We start from the raw sequence: 24,093 nt of genomic DNA on the forward strand, positions 1-24,093 counted from the left end.
ACTAGGATCAAACAGCATGATCAGGTAGGATTTATACTAGGTAGGCAGGGATGGCTCAATATTAGGAAAACACTCAACATAATTAAACATATCAATGGCAAAACCAACAGAAATCATATGATTATCTCAATAGATGCTGAAAAAGCCTTTGATAAAATATATCATCCATTCCTATTACAAACACTAGAAAGATTAGGAATAAATGGAGTTTTCCTTAAAATAATAATATTATATGTAATGGAAATAAACTTGAAGCATTTCCAATAAAATCAGGGGTGAAACAAGGATTCCCATTATCACCATTACTATTCAATATAGTATTAGAAATGCTAGCAGGAGCAATAAGAGAAGAAAAAAGAAACTGAAGGAATCAGAATTGGCAATGAGGAACAAAACTTTCACTCTTTGCAGAATATAATGGTATACTTAAGAGAACCTGAGGAAAATTATCTTAAATACTCCTTGAAACAACAAATTCATCAGATATAAAATAAACCCAAGCAATCCTCATTCCTATGTATGTACAACAAAGCCCAAGAACAAGAGATAAAGAAAAATTCCATTTAAAATAACTATAGACAACATTAAATACTTGAGAATCTGCCTCCCAAGACAAACCTAGAAACTGTATGAACACAATTATAAAGCACTTCTTACCCAAATAAAGTCAGATATAAATAACTGGAAAAATGTCAAATACTCATGGTTAGGTTAAGCTAATATAATAAAAATGACAATTCTGCCCAAATTAAATTACTTATTCAGTAAAATACCAATCAAACTACCAAATAACTACTTTACTGAGCTAGGAAAAATAGTAACAAAATTTACCTGGAGCAACAAAAAGTCAAGAATAGCAAGGAAACTGATGAAAAAATGTAAAGGAAAGTGGTCTAGTTCTATTAAATATAAAACTATACTATCAAATGGCAGTCATCAAAACTTAACCGAAACTGGTTAAAAAATAAGAGTAATGGATAAGTGGATTAGGATAGGTTAAAAAAAAAAAAACTGCAGCAAATGACTACAGCAATGAAATGGGTCTAAGAAAGATCTCAAGGATTCAAATTTAAAATACACTAAAACATTTAAGAAAGTTAACAGTATAAATATTTGTTTCACTGCTATAAAAGGGACTCCCATAAGTCTACGACATATAGGGCTCAGGACTACAATTTCCCTTTGGAGAAAATGAATAATTAACTGTTTTTAAACATTTGTTCCAAATAATAACTAAAGCTTTTTAGGGAATAACCCAATCTATTATTTATGCAATATTATTTTTAATTTTTTTATTAATGCAATCTAAAAAATATCACCAAGCAATTGTTTTGAAACTTGAAAAAAGGAGGACATTAGCAGAAGGTAGAAAATGGTAGAGTTTCTTTGAAATAACAACAAAAAGAACAAATCAGACTTTTAGAAAGATATTCTTCTAAGGTATGAAAAAAATCAAAAGAAAAATCACCAATATTTACTCATTCAGTGGCATATTAGTCAATCTACCAAGGAATTACAATACAGAACTAGAAAGAAATAATAACAAAATTCATCAAGACCAAAGGGAATTATTTTTTATTTTTAAAATGGGAAGGAAGCCTAGCAGAACTAGATTTCAGACTATAACTATAAAGCTATAATCACTAAAACAATTTAATACTGGGTAAGAATACAGAGGCTGAAAATATACCAAGGAAAATGTGCACAGTAATCTAATGTTTGATAATTCCAAAGATCCTAGATATAGCGGGCATGAACTCACTATTCAATAAAAACTGTTGGGAAAACTGTAAATGAGTCTGGTAGAAACTAGGCATAGAACAATATCTCACACTATATATCTACATAAAGCTAAAACCAGGTGTGTATGATTTAAACATAATCAGTGCAACATGGAAGAAATTACTTGTTGGATTTGTGGAAAGAAGAGATAGATGCACAGGAGATAAAATGGATAATTTTGATTAAATAAAATTAAAGTTTGTGCAAACAAAACCAATGCAATTAAAATCAGAATAAAAGTAGGAAATTGGGGAAAGAAATCTTTGCAACAAATTTCTCTAATCAAGAGCTTACTTTTAAATAGAAAATCAAGTTAAAGATATGCCAAAAAGAAAGTCATCTCTAATTGCTCAATGGTCAAAGAATACAAACAGGAAAATTTCTGAAGAAATCCAAATGATCAAGAATCATTTGAAAAATACTCTAAATCGCTAATAATTAGAGAAGGGCAAGTTGAAATAACTCTGAGTCACACATCTACCAGATTGGCCAAATTGGAGAGGAAAAAAAGGAAAATGACAAATGCTAGGCAGTGGGTAAACAGGTACTCTACTACATTGCTGATAAAGGTGTTAATTAGTCTATTTTGAAAGCCATTTGGAACTATACTCCACTAAAACTGTGTAAACCCTCTGAGTCAGCAATACTGCTACTAAGTCTATACCTCAAAGAGATCAAAGAAAAAGGAAAAAGGTCAATATGTATAAAAACATTCATAGCAGCTCTTTTTGTGGTACCAAAGAATTAGAAATCGAGCCCATCAACTAAGGAATGGCTAAATAAGTTGTAGTATGTGAATATAAATAATTTTATTTTACTGTAAGAAGTGATTCAGGATGGTTTCAGAAAAACTTAAGAAAACTTGTATGAACTAATGCAAAGTGAAGTACAATCAGTAGAACAATGTATATAATAACAGCAATATTGTGAACATAATAAACCCTGAAAAACTTGGCAAACCAACCAGGCACAAATCCAAAGGACTCATGATGAAACATGCTATACATTCTCCACAGAATAGAGTGCCACCTGAAGCATATTTATTTTTCTAGACAAGACGAATTCAAGAATTTGATTTGCGTAAATATACATATTTGTAACAGGCTTTATTTTTCTGACTATTTCAATAAGAGGGTTTGGGGCAACAAGAGAGAGAAGGGTACCAAAAATAAAATAAAATTTAAAAATTTACCATATGTATTAGGATTAAAATTTCACAGAAGGTAAAAAAAGGGGTCTGCTTGGTTTTCAATAACTGTACAGTATTTGCCCTTAATATGAGAAAGCAATGTACACAATGACATGTTATAGACTGGAGAGTGGATATGTTTCAGGGCTGTGGTGGAAGAATAGCACAGACACTCTGTGAAAGGAACAAAAGTATCTGCTTTTCCCAGAGTCAGCTTCCTGATTTGGCCATAAAGGGACAAGAAGTACAAATAAAATCAAACATGCAAGGCAGGATAAGGGATCCAGGCCTTGAGGGCAAGCTCAATAGTAGGAAACTGAGGGGAAGCAGTCTGGGTCATGGCAGCAAAGTGCCCCAGAGGAAGAACCAAAGCAAAAAACAAGAAACCAAAACACAGGCTCTGACTTGTTTAGGATTTGAAGAGGCAGAGGTTGATAAGTAGGAGAGAGGAAAAGCAACCCAGAAAAGTATTTCTGAAGTTCCCAGGTCCACAGCGGGTGGAAAAAGATCTACAGTTTTGTCCCAATCCCCCAACCTTACCTCCAATTCTTTTTAAAAAAAAAATTTTTTTTTTTAGCTTTTTGCAAGGCAAATGGAGTTAAGTGGCTTGCCCAAGGCCACACAGCTAGGTAATTATTAAGTGTCTGAGGCCAGATTTAAACTCAAGTACTCCTGACTCCAGGGCCAATGCTCCATCCACTGTACCACCTAGCCTCCCCAGGGTTTGTTATTTTAATTGAAATTTATTTTATTTTCTAATTACTTTCAATGGTAGTTTTTCAACATTCATCCATTTACAAATTTCTGAATCCTACATTTTTCTACCACCATCTCTTTCCTCCCCCCTCCCCATGGCAGTGAACAGTTGTGTTTAACATATTGTATTCCACCACCCCCCCCAAAAGTCTTGGTCTTATATTATTTTTTGCTCCAAAAGACTGATTAGGCTTATTGTTTAGGGGATGTCTGGAGAAAGGCAGTCATTCCTATGGAAATCATTATTTGATCTATTCCTTTCTCTGCAAAGAAGTTCTTCACATCTGTAACACAGTGAATGCTGGCTGAATCCCAGATTGCCAGACCTTTTTGGTCACCTCACAAAACAAGTAACAGGCTTTTTGGTTTCAAGAGCATAAATGCCTGAAACACATTTAATCTTATCTTTCTTGCCCTTAGTGATTAGAGGTCTGTTGTACTCTGGTTATTTGGCAATAAGATTCTAGTTCATCTGTTTATATGTGTTTACCTCTTGTCCAAAGGTGTCCACTTTATTTAATTATATATTTAATTAACATTGAGTAACTGAGTAAAAATACTCATATACTTAATTATAATTTAAATTATCATTTATTTTAAGTATTGATGTCAATAATATTATTTTTTTAAATTTAATTATATTTAATTATTAGTTTATAATTCAGTACATCCATCATGTGGTGCAATGGAAGTACTAAATGTATCCATCTGGTTGACAATCTTTACTGGGGCTTTTTTTGGGAGTAGGGCTTATATTACGAGCATCCTGAAAAAAAATCACGTTTGGCCTTATTTTGGGGGGAAACATATTAATCATGTTGTGAAAAAAAGAATCAGAACTTAGGGGAAAGAAAAAGACTATGAGAAAAAGGAAAAACATAAAAGGAATATTAAAAAAGTAAACATGGTTATGCTTTGTTCTTCATTCAGACTCCATGGTTTTTTCCTCTGGATGTGGATGGTACTGTCCATGGCAGGTCTCTCAGGGTTGTTTATGTTCTCTTGGTTCAGCTCACTTCACTCAATATCAGTTCTCAAGTCTTCCCATGCTTCTCTAACGTCCAACTGCTCATGATTTCTTACTAAACAATAGTACTATGTAACATTCATCTACCATAACTGCGTTTAGCCATTTCCCAAGTGATGAGCATACCCTCAATTTCAAATTCTTTGCCACTACTAGAAGAGCTACTATAAATATTTTTGAACATGTTGAGACATTTTTCATTTTTTTAAAATGCTTTCTTTGGAATACAGACTTAGAATAGGTAATATTGGATGATAGGGTATGATCAATTTTATTTCTCTTTAAGCATAATTCCAGATTGCTCTCCAGAATCCCACCCCCAATTCTAAGTGCATTCTCTCTCTTTTTTTTGCAAGGCAAATGGGGTTAAGTGGCTTGCCCAAGGCCACATAGCTAGGCAATTATTAAGTATCTGAGACTAGATTTTAACCCAGGTACTCCTGACTCCAGGGCCGGTGCTTTATCCACTGAGGCCCCCCCCCCCCCACTGCACCACCTAGCCACCCCTCTAAAGTGCATTCTCTTTTCCTTTCTTCTCCCTCACAAAGATTAGACAATGACTGAACTTGGTTCCATCATTCAGTATATTTGTACCTCAGAATGCTGTAAATAATGGAAATCAGTCAGTATTGCTCTTGGTTTCTAAAATATATAAAGTTTAGATCTGATCATACACCAGGGTTCCCTGGTCTTTTTAGATGAACTTTGAACTTATCAAGGCATTTCAAAATGTATTTAATGCTAATGTTAGACTAATAAGGTAGGGTAGTCAGCAACAGTCTTGTTTCTACTGTTGAACTCGACCTATGGCTCCCCTTTAAAAGGAAATCAGAGCCAGAAGAGTTAAGATTATTAATGAAATAAATACATGAATACATCCAACACCTAAAGAAGAGAACCAGAGCAGAAATTGGGGACAGACTAAATCAGTTGTTGTATATGATTGGAATGTAATACTACTGTGCTATAAGAAATGATGAGCAAGATGCTTTCAGAAAAACCTGGAAAGACTTAACATGAACTGATGCAAAGTGAAATGAGCAGAACCGGAACATTGTATATAGTAACAGCAATACTGAATGAATAACTTAGTTATTCTTAGCCAATACAAATAAATTAGGACAATTCTGTAGAACTTATGATGAAAGGTATTATTCATCTCCAAAGAAAGAGCTGGTGAGAAATTGAATGCAAATCGAAGATACTTTTTTCCCCAAATTTATTTTTCTTGATTTTTTTTGCTGTGTTTTCTTTCACATCATAACATATGGGAATGCAGTTTTCATGACAACACATGTATAACCTATATCAAATTGATTATCTTCTCAATGAGAAAGGAGGGAAAAGAGGGAGAGAATTTGGAACCCAAAATTTGAAAAAAGAATGTTAGAATTGTTTTTACATGTAACTGAGAAAACTATATATTTTTAAAAAGGAAAGCTCTTGGAGATAGAGCACCTGCCAAGTTAGGCCAAACCAGTGATTCCTACAGGCCAGGATTTAGCTGCCAGCAGACAATGCAAGGGTATTTCATGGAGGGGGGGGTGTTCTTTACCAATGTCAACCTTGAAGGTTCAGCATAACCCAGAACTTTGGCACAACCATTTATGGGAAATTATAAATCTCCCAAGCCTGTTTGAATCTATTTACATTTGTTATCTATTGTTTGGGGATATAGCAGGAATGCCCTTTCTTCTATACCTCTGACTGCCTTAAGGGCTGCCTTCTTGATCCTTCTGATCTCACTTAACTCTGTAATGTACTTAAGGTGTTAAACTGTTCTCAGTCGCTATTATACTCCCTACTAAATATTAAATATCATGGGGGTAGGAGTCCTGTTTTGAAGATCTTGATTGCTTTCCAGTGTCCTCTACTCACCACAGGCCCCTAAAAATCCTCTGTTGTCACCTATGTTACCTTTTCAATATCATATATTAGTTGATGACTCACTAAGGAGCTGATTTCCCTTTTATTTCTTCACATAGATCCTGATGGAGATGGTCCAGGAGTCTCGGAAATGGCAATAACTTTCTATAACTGTCTCCTCCCATCATCTTGTTCCTTGCCCAGGTTTCATAGTCATTATTGGCAGGAGCATCACACAGTGGCCAACTCTCTTCACTACTGACATTAACTGCTGAGCAGGAAAGAGCAAGAACCCTGGGAATCAGAGAGTCTATGACAACACTAATCCTGTTTCCAGACAAGCCCTGGAAGCCATCATCCAGGGAATCAACTCTTGTGGAAACGAGGCAACACGAAGGCAGGAATTTACAGAACCCCTTTCCTGGAAAACTCCAATGCTGTAAAATTATGACTCTAATCAAATTCTAGAGTGGCAGAACTCAAAAGAATGAGTGAAATAATTTTCTAGCCCAAGACAACCTGGTAGGTTCATTGGAAAGGTCTACTCCACTGCGACTGGACTTGGAAAGAGCCACAGTGCAGCCTGGGTCATAGCTACACTGCACCAGAGCCAGATCCAGATTTCCAGGAACAGCCTGTAGAACACCTGGTTCTGTGGTCCCAGGAGTAGTTTCTAAACTCTTGACCCAGGGATCACTGGGGATGGCTTGGAAGGTTGGTGGGAGAATTCTGCCACACCAGAGTGATGGGGAGCTCAGGCTAGTGCAGGCCTCAGGGCAGCCGCTCCACCTTGGGAATCTGTGGAGCCATCAGCAGCTGCTTCTAGAGTGTTTATCCCACTGTTGGTTAGTGGATGGGGAGAGACTGCAGAGGTCTCTCTACTATCCTTGGGGCAGGATTCTACTGTTTTGCCAATACTCAAATCCAAGGCCCAATCTGGGGCCCCTTCTACCACAGAGGAGTATGGACCCTCCTCACAACTCCAGGGCAAAGGGGAGTGCCTGTGGTCATCCACAGACCAGAGAGCAGTCAGAGACTCTCATAAGACATGGGAGGAATTAAGATCTGGGGGTGGTGGTGTCCAAAACCCCTTCAAAGCTTTGGAAGCATGATAAAAATCAGGTCACAGGCTGGAGGAATGAGCAAACAACAGAAAAAAAAAACAATCTGACCATAGAAAATTACTTTGGTCCTATGGAGGATCAAAACACACACTCAGAAGATCAATAAAGTTGAAGGTTCTGTATCCAAAACATCCAAGAAAAATAGGGATTGGTCTCAGGCTATGGAACAGTTTAAAAGAAGATTCTGAAAAGCATTGGAAGAGAAATGAGAGTGATGCAGGAAAATCATGAAAATAAAGTCAGTAGCTTGGTGAAAGAGATACGAAAAATATCTTAGAAAATATGAACAGTTTACGTCAAATGTAAAAAAAGCATTTCAAAAGGTTAATGAGGAGAAAAATGCCTTAAAAAGCAGAACTGGCCAGATGGAAAAAGAGATATAAAAATTCTCTGAAGAAATTAACTTTTCATTCATTGTAGAATGAAGAAATCAAGAAACAATAAAACAAAACCAAAAGAATGAAAAACTAGAAGAAAATGTGAAATATTTCACTGGAAAAACAACTGACCTGGAAAATAGATCTAGAAAGATAATTTAAAAATTATTGGGCTACTTGAAAGTCATGACCAGGAAAAGTGCCTAGACTTCATTTTTCAAGAAATAATCCTGCAAAATTGCCCTGATATCTTAGAAAAAGAAGTAAAATAGAAATTGAGGGACTCCACCAATTACTTCCTGGAAAGAGATCCTGCAAAAAAAATTCCCAGAAATACTACAGCCAAATTCCAGAACTCCAAATCAAAGAGAAAATACAACAAGCAGTCAGAATGAAACAATTCAATTTCAGTCAGGATTACACAGGATTTGGCATTAAGGGCTTGGAATATAATATTCCAGAAGGCTGAAGAGCTTGGATTTCAACCAAGAATCAACTGCCCAGCAAAACTGAACATCCTCTTTCTGGGCAAAATAGGGACATTCAATGAAATAGGGGAATTTCAAACTTCCCTGTTGAAACAACCAGAACTGAAAAGAAAGTCTGATCTTCAAGTACAGGACTCAGATGAAGCATAGAGAAACTGGATGAGAAGGGCTAATTATGAGGGATTTAATGATGTTGAAGTAGAAATAAGATACTGATAATTCATATGAACCTTCTCATTTATAGGTACAGTTAGAAGGAGCATATATTATATATGTGGACAAGGCACAGGAGGGAGTTGAATATAATGGTATAATACGGTATAAAGATGGAGTTAATGGGTGAAAAAAAGAATGTACTAGGAGAAAGGGAAAGGAGAGGAAGAATGAGCTAAGGTATTTCATGTAAAAGAGTCAAGAAAAAGCTTTTGCAATGGAGTGGAAGGGAGGAAGGTGAGGGGGAATGAGTGAGCCTTCATTCTCATCAGAAATGACTCAGAGGAAATAGTATACACATTCAATAGGCTATAGAGGAAAAAGGAGAGGAAAGGGATGGGAGAAAGGGGATGGGAAAGTGGGGGATATAGATGATTATCTGTAGAAATGATTTTAAAGGAGAGGCATGATCACTTTGCTTTGCTCCTGTTCTATGACCTTTAGAACCTTTCTACCTGACTTGCAGCTGACACCTTTTTCCTCATTAGACTGTGAGTCTCTCAAGAACAGGGACTGACTGGATTTTCTATTCATATTCCCAATAATATATTCTCATTCATTCACTCATCCATGGGAGTAACATTCCCTGTGACAATCTCTACAGAGCATAGGCAATCTCATACAGAGCATCTATCCCTGAGTAAGAACCTGACTTGTAGAAACCAGGCTCAAATCTAGGCTCTGATTTTTACTAATTGTGGTCTTAACAAGTAATTTAACCAGTTAGTTTCATTTTTAAAATGGGGAATATTCTTACCAGATCTCTCTTACAGAACTGCTGTGAAGAAAGTACTCTGAAAATCTTAAAGCATTACATAAATATAAGTTGTTTTCACTGTGGGCCAGAGACTCCAAACTAAACAAATAGATATAGTGAGTCCAGAAACAGTTCTTAGGTGACAGTGGAATGCAGGGCCTGGATTCCTGCCTGGAATTTGAGTAAGAATATTTTAAATACTAAAATCCTCCTCTGATACATTACCTTGGTACAGCCTTAAGTTTCTGAAGATCAAGCAAACCTTCAGATTGCAAACTTTCTGAAAAGTTTTTAAGAATGAGTCCAGTAAAAGACCACCATCTCAAAGAAACAACCTAACAAGCACTTCAAAGAGAGTTGACCACCATGCCTATAATAACTCATACAGGCCTTCTACTAGGAGTGGAAGGATTGTGATCTGTATTGTTTGAAGAAATATTCACATAGATGAAACCACCAATTTTTGAAGTCATGAGACAAAAGTCCCTAAAAATGTGCAGCTGAAACCTATAATATTTTTGAATCCTGTGGGACTAACTACTAACATATAGAAATATACAAAAAGCAGGATGTGGAGAGAGAGAGAGAGAGCACTTAGGTCCTCAACTAAAAGTTAGAGCAGAATAAAGGTTTGGCCACTTACATTTACTTTGACATCTAGGGTAGCACAGAAAGGAAAAAAGTAAGATAAAGTATATTTGGGGCATATTGAAAAATCTCAACAGCTGATTTCAAAGCATGGCTGTACCAAATAACTGCCATATTTTAAAGTTAAGTATTCATATTCTATAAATGTTTCTCTTCTAGCACAGATTAACTAAAAGCTCCACCTGCCTTTTAGACTCTCCTTTCATTATTCAGTTTTCCTACTGCCAGTAAAGACCCCACAAACACAAAGACAACCGTTCATAGCTTAGGGCTTTTGGGCTTGCTCCAAATGGGTTGTCAACCCGAAATACTAGTGTTTCTGCCGGTTTTGAAGCCCATGGCCTGCAATTACTTCCCTTTCTGGCAGTAATTCTAAGTCCAGCACTAATTTTAACATTATAAATAACCCCCTTACTGTATTACTTGAACTTTCTAATACAGCTCTCTTTTGTTCTGTACTCTCATAGTAAATAATCCATTTCATAATGAGAGAATTTCAGCTATTAAGGACCATTTTAACTTTGTGGCATGAAAATCTGATATAGAATCTTTTCTCTTTTCAGAAAAATTTCTCTAAACACTTGAGACTAAAACACTATGGATCTCAAATGAGGATACCTTATGTCCATAAATGACAAGCAAAGTTTGTTTTTATAGCAAAGCAAGTATGAGAAAAGAATGTATAATGGCCTGAATTTTTTATTTATGCCTTTTAATGTTTTCATACCACTGTAGCAGATAGAAGGAATTATTTGTTTTATCTATCTAGATAGATAAGAAACTATAGGTTAAAAACCTTTAGTAAAAGAAGGTTACATGATCAATCTCAGGAATCCATCTAAGTATTTCAACAAACCCAAGGTATTTTGCTTAATAAACAACATCGGGGAAAAGATGGCTAAAAATATTTTTTTAAGGTTACCTTGAAAATTGTTATGCACTCACAGAGTACACAAGCTATTTGAGCTAGTCATTGTCTATTCATGGGTTGACTTTAAATGTCTAATGTGATTACAATTGTTATTAAAAACAAATAATTTATATATGTTTAAATATTATGCAATTTAGTTTATAGTTATGGGAAAGTTCTTTTAATGGTAGCTCCTATTGAATACCATAGTGTAATGGATAATGAGTTGATTTTAGACTTGGGTTCAATACTGTTTCTGACCTATACCAGTTATGTGTGATCCTAGGCAAGTTGCTAAAACTGTCTTTGCCCCAAGTAATAAAATTAAGTTGTAAAGCAAGTGTTCCTCTATATCTATATTTGTGGAGAGTTGTTTATCAGGAAGAATGGATTTAATAGGGGATAGAATAGGGAGCTATGGTGTGTGTGTGTGTGTGTGTGTGTGTACACAAATACCTGTAAACACAGAGATCAAGCACAGTACATAGGAAAAGTAGAATATAGATGATAGAAAGCTAACTTCAGAGTCAGGAAGACTTGTATTCTACATCTGCCTTAGATACAAACTAGCTTTCTGACTGTGAACAGGTAGTTATGTTACCTATCAATTTCCCAGAGAACTAAGTTGCAGAATATTTACTGATCAGATCTGTGCTGATAGAAGGAATTACTTCATGGGGATTTCTCTAATATCAAGTGATATCATGCATCTAAACAAGTCCTGCTTATGAGCAAATGTATGCATAAGTATACACGCACACACACACACACAAACACATACACACCCTCCTAAAATATAAGTGGTACTCCCAAAGTATTTTATGGAGCAAATATATTTTATCCTCTATTTTGATTATTCCTATCTTAAATTTAGGAAAGAGACAAAGCCAACTGAGTTCCCTGAAGGCAAAGAGGGAATCTATAAATGAATGGAGAAAATATGGAGTTCCCAGAGAGAACCCAGCCTTACATTCCATATCAGGAGGTTCAAGAAAAATCAATTTCTTCCCCACTTCAACCATGCTATATGAAAATTTTAAAAACCTTTAGTTTTACAGCTAGTTGTATTTCACATGTAAACAGGAGGAAGACACTGCAGAAATAATACCACATAATAGATTTTCCAAAGAACGCCCCCCCCCCAAAAACAAGATCTTGAAACGTAGTCAAGAGACTCATATTAGGATCTACACCAAGATAGACACTCACCCTTAGGCTGACTCATCCTTCTCCTATTTCAAGTCCTAATATTGGTTACTGGGACCTGATTGAAGTGATAGGAGTTGGGGAAGAAAGTAGGAGCTATAAAACTAGATAATTTAGAGCTGACTTTTGTCGGTTTAAGAGAGATGCACTTACTTCAATATCTCGAGAAATCAACTAAGAACACATGAAATAGTAAAAATTGCGACAATTTTATTTTAAAAGTTATGAACCTCAAGTTCAAATATTTTTGGACTTATGGGTTCAAACCCTATGAAGCCCATAAAGAACATGGATTTCTTGCAAAGATTTAAAATACCTTTATAGACCTGCCACAAGCTATTTAAACTTAATAACAAATTAAACATGTGAAAAACTTGCTTAGTATTGCACCCATGATATACTAATTCAGAACATCAATTTTCACAATAAGCAACTATGGAAATATTTTGACAATTCCTCTAAAATCTGAGAAATCACATATTATGAACTGTTGGTGAAACAACTGAATTAAAAAAACTCATTCCTAGGGGCGGCTAGGTGGCGCAGTGGATAGAGCACTGGCCCTGGAGTCAGGAGCACCTGGGTTCAAATCCGGCCTCAGACACTTAATAATTACCTAGCTGTGTGGCCTTGGGCAAGCCACTTACCCCATTGCCTTGCAAAAAAAAAAAAAAACAAAAAAAAACAAACCTAAAGAAACCCCACAAAAAAAAGCTCTTAGGATGTGAAATGAGAAGTTTTTTGAAGCAAGTGCTTTATTAGCTTCATGTGTGAACATAATCAGCTAGGAAACTTTGATTTAACTCTTGGCTAGACTTTTGAAACTTTTTTTTTAGGTTTTTGCAAGGCAAATGGGGTTAAATGGCTTGCCCAAGGCCACACAGCTAGGTAATTATTAAGTGTCTGAGGCCGGATTTGAACCCAGGTGCTCCTGACTCCAGGGTTGGTGCTTTATCCACTGTGACACCTAGCCACCCCTCACTGCGCCACCTAGCCACCCCTTGACACTTATTTCACATCATTATATTGAAATGAAATGCAGGAAAAAAAGAATGCACCTTCCTTAAAGTGACATTGGGATGATATTGCCAGGTCTATAAAGAACCAGTGAAAAGGAGTGCAATCAGAATCACAAAATGGAGGTACAAATACTTCTGCTTATGGAGTAGAGAGAGACAAGTAGAATCAGTGACAGCTGACAAATCCTCCATAGCAAAATCTGATTGGAAAGGATGAAAAATACCTAGTAAGATTCATTTGCTAATATGGCCCAGGGGTCTACAGAGACTAACTACCTTGTATTTGAGAAACAAAGGAAGAATCCTGGCAACACGTATGCCTGGTGAGTCTAAGAGGATAAAATTGCAATCACATCAATAAAGAGTCATCCAGCTTGGGTTTTTGCCACTGATTGCAGTGAGTGGGAAAGAATAGAAATTGCCCTTCATACTGTCAACCACAGAAAGTTGAAAATGTACTGAAAAAACCTGATTCAAGAGCTTTATCATCCAATTCCTCTAAATTGAATAATGCCCTCCTAAGGAAACACAAAGGCTACTTTATTATTTTTTTTATTTTTATTTTTTTTAGATTTTTCAAGGCAATGGGGCTAAGTGGCTTGCCCAAGGCCACATGGCTAGGTGATTATTAAGTGTCTGAGGTCAGATTTGAACCGAGGTACTCCTGACTCCAAGGCCGGAGCTTTATCCACTTTGCCACCTAGCCACCCACAAAGGCTACTTTATCCAGGTTTCCTCAATAATCACTAAATAAAGTCCCTCAATAATCATGATAAAAGATAAGTCCCTTAGTTTAACTACTAAGAGTCCTAAATAAAATCACATTTTTTTCTTTGCAAATGTTTTTTATACATTACTAAAATATTCTTGTTTAAGAGTAAACATAATACCCCTCCCCCAAGAAAATATAGACCCGCATAAGTGATAAAGGGGAGAGAAAAAAATTAAAATCCCAAATGCAGCCCTAGACACCCAACAATCACCCAGCTGCATGACCCCAATGCAAGCCACCCCAACCCCATTGCCCTACAACTCCCCCCCAAAAAGACCCAAATTAAAATAAAATAGTAATAATAATAATTGGCAGACAGATCACTGGCCCTTGAGCCAGGAGCACCCAGGTCCAAATCCGGCCTCAGACACCCAGCAATCACTCAGCTGTGTGGCCCCAGGCAGGCCACCCAGCCCCATTTGCCCTCCACCCCCCAGAAAATAATAATAATAAAAAAATGTGCTTCAGTTTTTGTTCCAATCACATTCTTTATAAGTCCATCACAAAAGTTACTTCCATATTTTTCCACTGTTGCCATTGCTGATCGCAACTCCCTCCATTTATACTTCTCTACTACCACGAATTATATTTTCTCTCTCCTTTCACTCTGACTCTGCTGTAGGGTCGCTGAGTGGCACAGCAGACAGATTCCTGGTCCTTGGGCCAAGAGGCCCAGAGTCCACATACCACCCCTTACCCAGCATCTACCTGGCCCTATGGTCCCGGACAGGCCATCCAATCCCAGCCCCTTGCAAGAAGTAAAAAAGAAAATGTGTTATATCTGACCACTCTCCCGCCATGGTCCATCCTCTCCTCCATCACTCACACCCCCCCTTCTTACTCCAGATGCCTATACCCCATTGAGTATATATATACTGTTTCCTCTCTTAGACACCTCTGATGAGAGCAAAGATTCCCTCATTCCCCCTCGCCTTCCCCTCTTCCATATCATTGCAACAGCTCATTGTAATAAAGAAAAATCTTATTATATGAAATTACTTAGCTTATTCCTCCTCTCCTCTTTTCTTTTTCCCCATTACATTTCCCTTTTATCTATTGACTCCATTTTTACACCACAATATATCTTCAGATTCAGTTTTCTTCTGTGCTTCATCTATAAAAAAGCTCCTTCTACCTGCTCTATTAAATGAGAAGGCTCATATGAGTATTATCAGTGTTACTTTTCTATGCAGGAATACATGCAGTGCATTATCATTAAGTCCCTCATATTTTCCCCTTCTCCAATCTCTATGCTTCACCTGAGTCCTATATCTGAAGATCAAACCTTCTGTTCAGCTCTGGCCATTTCAACAGGAATATTTGAAATTCCTCTGGTTCATTCAAAGTCCATCTTTTTTCCCTGGAAAAGGACAATCAGTTTTGCTGGGTAGTTGATTCTCGGTTGCATTCTGAGCTCTTTTGCCTTCCAGTATGTTATATTCCAAGACCTATGAGCTTCCAATGTAGTTGCTGTTAAGTCTTGTGAGATCCTGACTGCAGCTCCATGATATCTGAACTGTGTCCTTCTGGCTGCTTGTAATATTTTCTCTCTGACTTGGGAGTTCCAGAACTTATCTATAATATTCCTGGGGGTTGTTTTTTTTTTATCTCTTTCTCGGGGGGATTGGTGGATTCTCTCCATTTCTATTTTGCCTTCTGCTTCTAGGATATCAGGGCAATTTTCCTGTAGAAATTCTTTAAAAATAAAGTCAAGGCTCTTTTTTTGGTAATGACTTTCAGGTAACCCAATAATTTTTAAATGTCTCTCCTGCATCTGTTTTCTAGGTCAGTTGTTTTTCCAATGAGATATTTCACACTTTCTTCTATTTTTTCATTCTTTTGATTTTTTTTATTGTTTCTTAATTTCTCACAAAGTCATCAGCTTCCCTTAGCTCCATTCTACATTTGAATAATTTGTTTTCCTCAGAGAGCTTTCTTATCTCCTTTTCCATCTGGCCAATTCTGCTTTTTAAAGCATTCTTCTCCTCAATAACTTTAAGTTTTTTTTTTTTTTGCAAGGCAAATGGGGTTAAGTGGCTTGCCCAAGGCCACACAGTTAGGTAATTATTAAGTGTCTGAGACCAGATTTGAACCCAGGTACTCCTGACTCCAGGGCTGGTGCTTTATCCACTATGCCACCTAGCTGCCCCTCCTCAATAACTTTTTGAACTGTTCTATCCATTTGACCTAAGCTGATTTTTAGCATGCTATTTTCTTCAGCATTTTTTTGGATCTCCTTGACTAAGCTGCTGACTTCATTTTCATGCTTTTCCTGCATCTCTCTCATTTCTTTTCCCAATTTTTCCTGTATCTCCCTCACTTGATTTTCAAAGTCTTTTTTGAGCTCTGTCATGGCCTGAGCCCAATTTCTGTTTTTCTTGGAGTCTTTAGAGATGCAGGAGCTTGTGCTTCCTCATCTTCAGACTGAGTATTTTGATCCTTGGGATCACAGGTAAAGTATTTCTCATTGGTATTCCTCTTTTTTCTTGCTTACTCATTTCCCCAGCTTGTGCCTGGTTTTGGGGTGCTTCCTCAGTTTCTGAGTATTAGTGGGATACCCCCACAAGGATCTCCATGTGTGAGGCTCTGTCCTCCCTCTTGGTCAGTGAATGACCACAAGTGCACCCCTCTGCCACGGGGCTGAGGTGGGGCTGGGGGGGCCCTAGACTGCGATCAGGATTTGAATGTGGTCAGAGCCCCAGAGTCCTGTTCCAGGGACAGAGGGCAGAGCTCAGCAGTCTCTCTTCACTCCCCTCCCTAGGCTCATCATGCTCATGCCCTGGGGGCTCCTGTTTACAGGTTCTGCCTGCTTCTGGTTCCTGGATCTGGGCTTCACGTGCTCGCTCTGGCAGAGGTCCCCCAGCTGTTCCCCCAGGTTATGCCTGGTGCTCCCCGTGGTGTAGGTCAGGAAACTGCCCCTGCTGCTGTGAGCCACAGCTCCCAGTGCACTGGGGCTGCCTCTGGTGGGCTAAAGTTCCTTCACTCTGATGGGCCACCCCTCTGGTGGGCCAACCCCCCTCCGACCCCAGAGAGCTGAGCCTTTCCACTCTTTTCCAGGTTACCTTGGGTTGGAGAACTGCCTCACTGGATCCCTCTGTGGGTTCTGTCTCCTGAAAATGTAGTTAGAGTCCTTAGCTTATAAGTTTTGTTCCAGAGCAACTAAGAGACAGTCCTTTCCTGTTGCCATCTTGGCTCCACCCATAAAATTACATTTTTATATGATCAGATTTTTAATATACCACAGATTTAAAGTGCTGGTTTCTAATGGATAAGATATTCCAGATAAACATTCATAGTGATTTCCAACATTATCTTTCACTTACTCTTTGCTAATAATATAACATAACATTTCTATAGTAAAGTTTTACATATATTTATGTATATATACATGTTATAAACTTCTCTCCATCTGTAAAAGTCACTGAACTCTGCTATATAAACAGGAAATTCATTCGAATAGAGTATGCAATATGAAAATTTTACAGATATTTCTTAACTTCTAGGAAAGAAAGGTGTTCAAAATCAATAGTTTTCTCCTCTCAGATGTTTTTATATTACACAACTATAATTTGTGTGAAAATGGTATTTTTGTAGATTTTGATACATTGTCAAACTGATTAACAAAAAAAAAATAAATCCCAATTAAATTAATGGGGTCTAACAAGTGGCTATTTTGGTAAATAATATTTTCACAAATTTGCTGATTTATTCTCAGGGATTGAAACAAATGTCAGTGAGAATAAAGTGTTAAACCTGCTGACTGATCCAAAAGGCACATTGTTGCTTTCCTATCCCTGTCTAATTTCAGAATAATCTGTTTAAAGACAGTTTAATAGGTAGTCATTTCAAAAAAAAAAGTGTGAAAACTGAATATTGCTCCATCAAAAGGCACATATGAAGAATAAAGAGAAACATGGAAATATTTAAATGATACAGAATAGCAAATCACAAACAACTTTCTGCAAATATATAAGTAAATACAATTAAATGCTAAGAAAAAAGTAAAATACTATGGATGAAGTTGGCATTACCTTTGCTAAATTTAAAGTAAAAAAGGAAAGTTTCTTTTAACAAAGGATATAAAAGGTAAGATTATATTCTCCTTAAATCTTGATGGGCATATCTATATCTATCTATCTATCTATCTATCTATCTACCTACCTACCTACCTACCTACCTACCTACCTACCTTTCTATTTATAAGTTCAGGAACTACTATATTGCTAGATGTATAAAAAAAGTTTATTCATTAAAGAAAAAATCTGGAAAAGGAAAGTCTGACTTTCTGTTTAGTGATCATTCTATTTTCAGAGGAAGGACTCTTGCCATCATATATCATAGAATCACAGTTACAAGTTAGCTGGGACTAGAATGGCTATGACCTAGACACAGGAAGCTAGTTATTCAGTCTCTGCTTGAAAACTTCCAAGGAGGGGGTATTCAGCCCCTCTTTGAGGCAACCTATGATAATTAGAGGCAAGTTAGTGAAGCAAAAAGAGTACTGAACTTGGAGAAAGAGGACCTTGATTTTAATCCTCCCTCTATCACTAACTCCCTATGTGACTGTGGCAAAATCAATCTCTCTGGGTCCATTCTTGTATCTATATAATGATAGGGTTAGATCAGACCAGTGGTTCTCAAAGGGTGGCCTGCAGATCCCTGGTGGTTCCCCAAATCCTTTCAGAGGGTCTTTATGGTCAAAACTACTTTCATAATAACAACAAGATATTATATGCTTACTAGAATGCTCCTCTCTTTTTCAACTACACATCTGTGTCATATTTTCTTCAAATACTTCAATTAAGACAACATATCATAACAGATTGAATAGCATAGTAGGTACGAGAATCTACTGTTTATTAAGTCAGTGATTAAATACATTTATGAAAATATATAAAACAAAGCCACTCTTCTCACTTTTTTGCTTGTTTTAGAAAAGTGATTGTTTAAAAATGTTATTGATGTTAACATGTAATGGGGTTTATTGTTATTTTTAAATGAATATTATATATAATAATAAATAATGAAATGAAATATTACCATTTTAATTTCTAATATGGTATATATCATTGGCTAGAACTCACACAACAAAGGCTATTAAATGAATGCTATGATCCTATGACTATATAGTTAAGTCTACTGCCACATAAAAGCAAGAACTCAATGAATTCTTGTTGTTATTATATATCACAGGTCTTGCTCTAAAGTTGTGTGGCAAAAGAGGAAAGTTAGCTTCTTTATGGAAAAGGGGATAGAGAATCTAAAAAGCTTGAGGCAGATTCATTTAATGTGACAACAATTGATCTAAAAGATGTAATGTCTCACTTATTAAAAAAGATAGTTTTAGAGCAAGGGAAGGTAGCCTGGATAGATTGGTTAATAATAATAATAATAATAAAATAATAATAATATTTGTCCTTCATTTTCAAAGAAGACCATGGCATCAGGGAAGTGATGCCCTGACAAGCCTGTGAATTGAATTTGAAGGGGGGGGGGGGCTGTGCTAAGTCACCAGCCTCACTGGGTCCAGTGGCCAGATATGAATCAGGATGACTGGAGATGGTCCTGGATGCGAGGCAGTCAGGGTTAAGTGTAGGTTGGATTATTAGAATGATACACAGCATAACTGTACTAGTAAGACAGCCATGCAAAGTTTCAAGGAGTTATCCCTCTTAGAACATACTTCTAAAATGAAAGAAGAGCTCCTTGTCTGTCCACTAGCAAACACAAAATTTACCTTCTTGTGAATTTATAGTGGTCAGGGTCAAAAGAATGCAATAAGTTATAGCACAAAAGCACTAACTTTTATAAATCTAGAAAAACTTAGTGGGTCCCAAAAGCATCTTGTTCTGGTCTAATACAGCTCAAAATATAAAACAAAACCCTCTGAGTTAAGAGAATAAACTCATCTTTAGTTTCAAGGTTTTTCTTGATAAGATGACCTTAAATAGTAGCTTAGTGCTCCTTTCATGAGCCTATAAATAGTATGTGCATGCTCCATAATCCATCCAGGCAAGGAAATTATTGGGACATTCCCCAGGGACCTGTGGACCCTAGTTCAGTTCAGGGAACACTGACCTTCTCCCTCAACGCCCTCAGAGCGCTCCAGCTTAGTGTCTTTGTGCTGCCCTTCAGCCACTTTCACAGCTACTGCTCGGCAAATTGCACCAAACTTTCGATCCAGAGAACGAACGCCAGCCTCTCTGGTATACCTAATGACAGGAAAAAAAATACATCCCTTTAGCAGAGCACAATTCAAAAATGTTCTTGCTTCAGTTCATGTCATTTGCAAAAATGGAAAAATGGATTTCCAGGTATACTTGTAAAATAATAGAGAATGATATAAGAACTGATATTTATGTTTTCTGGCCATGGGTGGTGCAATGATAGTATGCTGGATCTGAAGTCAGGAAGACTTGAATTCAAATATTAACTGTGTGACTTTGGACAAGTCACTTGACTTCTGTAAAATGATAAAAGCAGCATCTCCCCAGTAGGATTGTTGGGAGGACCTATGAAATAATACTTGCAAAATATATACAGCACAGAGCCTGGTAACAGGAGGCTCTATATAATACTAGTTTCTTCCTATTTGCTATTTGTGGAAATTGATGTGGCCAAAGTTGTTTCCTGGGTTGTATTTTCTTTATATTCAAAGTGTCTTATTAAATAATACCTTAAACACAATACTTTCAGACATATTTTAGTGTACTTAAAAGATAATCTTGTACTGTCCTATAATGAATCATTAATTATTAGTTCAACTGTATTATCAAAGCAAATTTGGCCACATAAAAAATTTTGGTTATTAACTTTTATTATTATGTTTTAAACTAAAACCCTACTTTGGCACAGGAGAAACCAACAACAGTATCTATAGATCTGTTTAATGTTTTGAGTAATTTCCCCCCTCTAAAAATACCAGAATAATGAAGTTCTCTCTTTAATCCCTAACACAAGTGGTTCAGGCAAGCATTCAAATTCTCACCAAGTTTCTACGATTTATTTATGTTGCTTATGTATAGTTGCTAGATTTTCAATGAGAAAACTGCCCAAGGCATGAAAGGATGTCAAGCATGCAATGATTTTATAAGATAGGAAGTATTCAGGGCCATCTTACAAGAGAGGATACATGTGACTCAAATATTCAAAATGACCATTTACAGATAGATGGTTTTAAAAGGGTTTTAGCAACTAGCTCATCTAGTCAAATCTGGTCTCAATTTGGATAGGCACCTCAGAATTTAATGTAGATTAAATGATAAAAAACAGTGATAGAAGGAAATAGTAGGCATAGTCAAATATATATTTTAGCCTTTGGGAAAATAACTTCAAAAAGTCTATTTTTTAGTTCAAGCAAACAGCTTAAGATTTTAATGAGGAATGTAGATCAGTAGGGTAGGGAATACCCAAAAGTGAAACTGGGACCATAACATCACAAATGATTCCAATGAAGAAGAAAAGAGGAAGACATCTCTTGTGAAGTCAGCATTAAAAGGATACACACTCTCTCTCTCTCTCTCTAACTCTTTTTCATGCATATATATGCATGAGAAAGAGATAGGAAGAAGAGTTGATTAATGATAAATATGAAAGAGTGAAAAGAGGCCACAATAATAATAATAACAGAAAGGCTAAAGTTCAGAATGATTTGGAGTTCCTAAAGAAAACCTTAAGGAAAACAAAAAACTTTGAAAGCTAGGTTTGACATGTGAACATAGAAAGGATGGGCCCACTACTTGGAAAAGACAGTGTTTTATTCCTATTTTTGCCACCATCTTCTCCATTCAGGATTAGAAATCACAAACCAAAATGATTATACTAAATATTATTGAAGGGTGATTTTAAAGAAGAGCAAACTGAGACACAGAGATGGTGATTTGCCCAGGTTCACAAAAAGAAGTGAGATAGTCTTTAAGTCAAGATTTTCCAATTCCAAGTCATTTTTTTCTTTTTTTCCTCTTCCTAGTTACCTAGGTACCATTTATTACATAAGCAAAATTGCATGGATCCCTGAGGGAAGGATCAAGCAAAGATGTGGACAAAAATAAAATGAAAATGAGAATGTGTAGGGCTTTGGGTTTTTTTTTTAAATCTTTACTTGTAGAGACAATACTAAATGTGAAAGGATGACAAATTCATCTAAAAAAATCTGGAGAGGGGTGGCTAGGTGGCACAGTGGATAAAGCACCAACCCTGGAGTCAGGAGTACCTAGGTTCAAATCCGGTCTCAGACACTTAATAATTACCTAGCTGTGTGGCCTTGGGCAAGCCACTTAACCCAATCTGCCTTGCAAAAACCTAAAAACAAAACAAAAAACCCCAAAAAAATCTGGAGGAAGGTGTTGAGCAACATATTGCTTCCTATTCAATATTTTTATCTATGACCCTGATGATAGCACAAAAATGATGGTAATCTATTTCTAAATGATTCAAATTTGTGAAGGTCAGCTAGCAAGTCAAACCAAACCTTTGATTCCACAGATGCTGGAAACTTCCAGATGAGGAAGCTCCCTCTACCATGGCATATCAGGACCTCAGACAGAGTTGGGACTTAACCTAGGTCTAACTATCTCTGAAGCCTCTCTTATATGGAAGGTTAAATAGGGGAGTACCTGGGTTCAAATCTGACCTCAGATACTTAATAATTACCTAGCTGTGTGGCCACGGGCAAGCCACTTAACCCCATTTGCCTTACAAAAACCTAAAAACAAAAAAAAAAACCAAAACAACAACAACAAAAAAGGTTAAATATAGAAAGAAGTTCATCATGGGAGTGAGGGGCAAAGAATTGAACTGTGAGTTTTAGTCCACTACTAGCTCAATATGAACCAAAAAGTATGATATAGCTGCTTCACACACAACTGCCCCCCACACCCAGAAATCTAATATTAGGGTGAATTTATATAAAGTATTTGAAATAGCTTAAGTATTAATCTGATTGTATTCTGTTGTGGTTAGAATACATTTAAAATATCATGTTCAATTCTGAGTACCATATTTTAAGACAGAGAATGACAGAGTTTGCTTGGGTGACAACAAATAATGAAATCTTTATAAACCATATCATATGAAACATGCTAAAAGAGCAGGTGATATACCAGTGGTGAGAAAAAACTTGGTACCAGGACAGCTATCTTAAAATATCTGAAGGGCCATTGCAAACAAGGGAAGTAGTCATCATTATTTAAGAAGGTTGATCTAGGCTCCATTTAAGGAAAAACTTTTTAAAAATTAGTTATTCAAAAAAAGAAATGTCTTGCATTCACAACTACCCATCCACCCACACTCCCCAAACCCCACCTTGCTCCTCCTCTCCTCTTAACCCCCCCCCACAAACTTATGTTTCTGTCAACGGAAGGTCTTAGGCAGGACAAATTAAAGTGAATTCAAATATTAAGGAAAGGTTGAGCTAAATGACCCATGACATTTCTTTTAACTCTAAGACAATAATATGTCAAAACCGGAAAACTTAAATCCTACTATCCTGTATCAGCCAATAAGCATTTTTAAATTTTTTTTGTTAATTTAATATTTATTCCCATTTTGCACAAATAATTTTTTATATTAATAAAATATTCTTGAAGAGTAAATGAGATACCCCTCTCCCATACATATAGACTTGCTTGAGCGATAAAGTAAAGGGGAGAGAAAACATTAAAATTAAAAAAAATAATAGTAATAATTGTAGGTATGGCCAGGTGGCGTAATGAACAGAGCACCAGCCCTGAAGCCACGAGCACCCAAGCCCACATCCAGCCCCATACACCCAACAATCACCCAGCCATGTGATTTGCAAGCCACCTGAACCTTATTGCCCTGCAAGAAAAAAAAAAAGACCCAAAATAAAATAAAATAGTAATAATAGTAGGGGTGGCTGGGTGGCAGACAGAGCATTGGCCCTTGAGCCAGGAGCACTTGGGTCCAAATCCGGCCTCAGACACTCAATGATCACCCTG

At 36.7% G+C, this 24,093-nt stretch overlaps 1 protein-coding gene across 1 annotated transcript in view; it reads right to left on the reverse strand.

Moving 5' to 3' along the window:
• LONP2 (lon peptidase 2, peroxisomal) overlaps positions 1-24,093 on the reverse strand; it is a 133,615-nt gene that overhangs the window by 39,961 nt on the left and 69,561 nt on the right. The window contains exon 11 of the mRNA XM_074211398.1: positions 20,213-20,346. Within this exon, the coding sequence (XP_074067499.1) occupies positions 20,213-20,346 (134 nt within the window). The remainder of the gene's footprint in view (positions 1-20,212; positions 20,347-24,093) is intronic.

Source organism: Macrotis lagotis, chromosome 1, assembly GCF_037893015.1.
Source record: "Macrotis lagotis isolate mMagLag1 chromosome 1, bilby.v1.9.chrom.fasta, whole genome shotgun sequence".
Classification (NCBI taxonomy): Eukaryota; Metazoa; Chordata; class Mammalia; order Peramelemorphia; family Peramelidae; genus Macrotis; species Macrotis lagotis.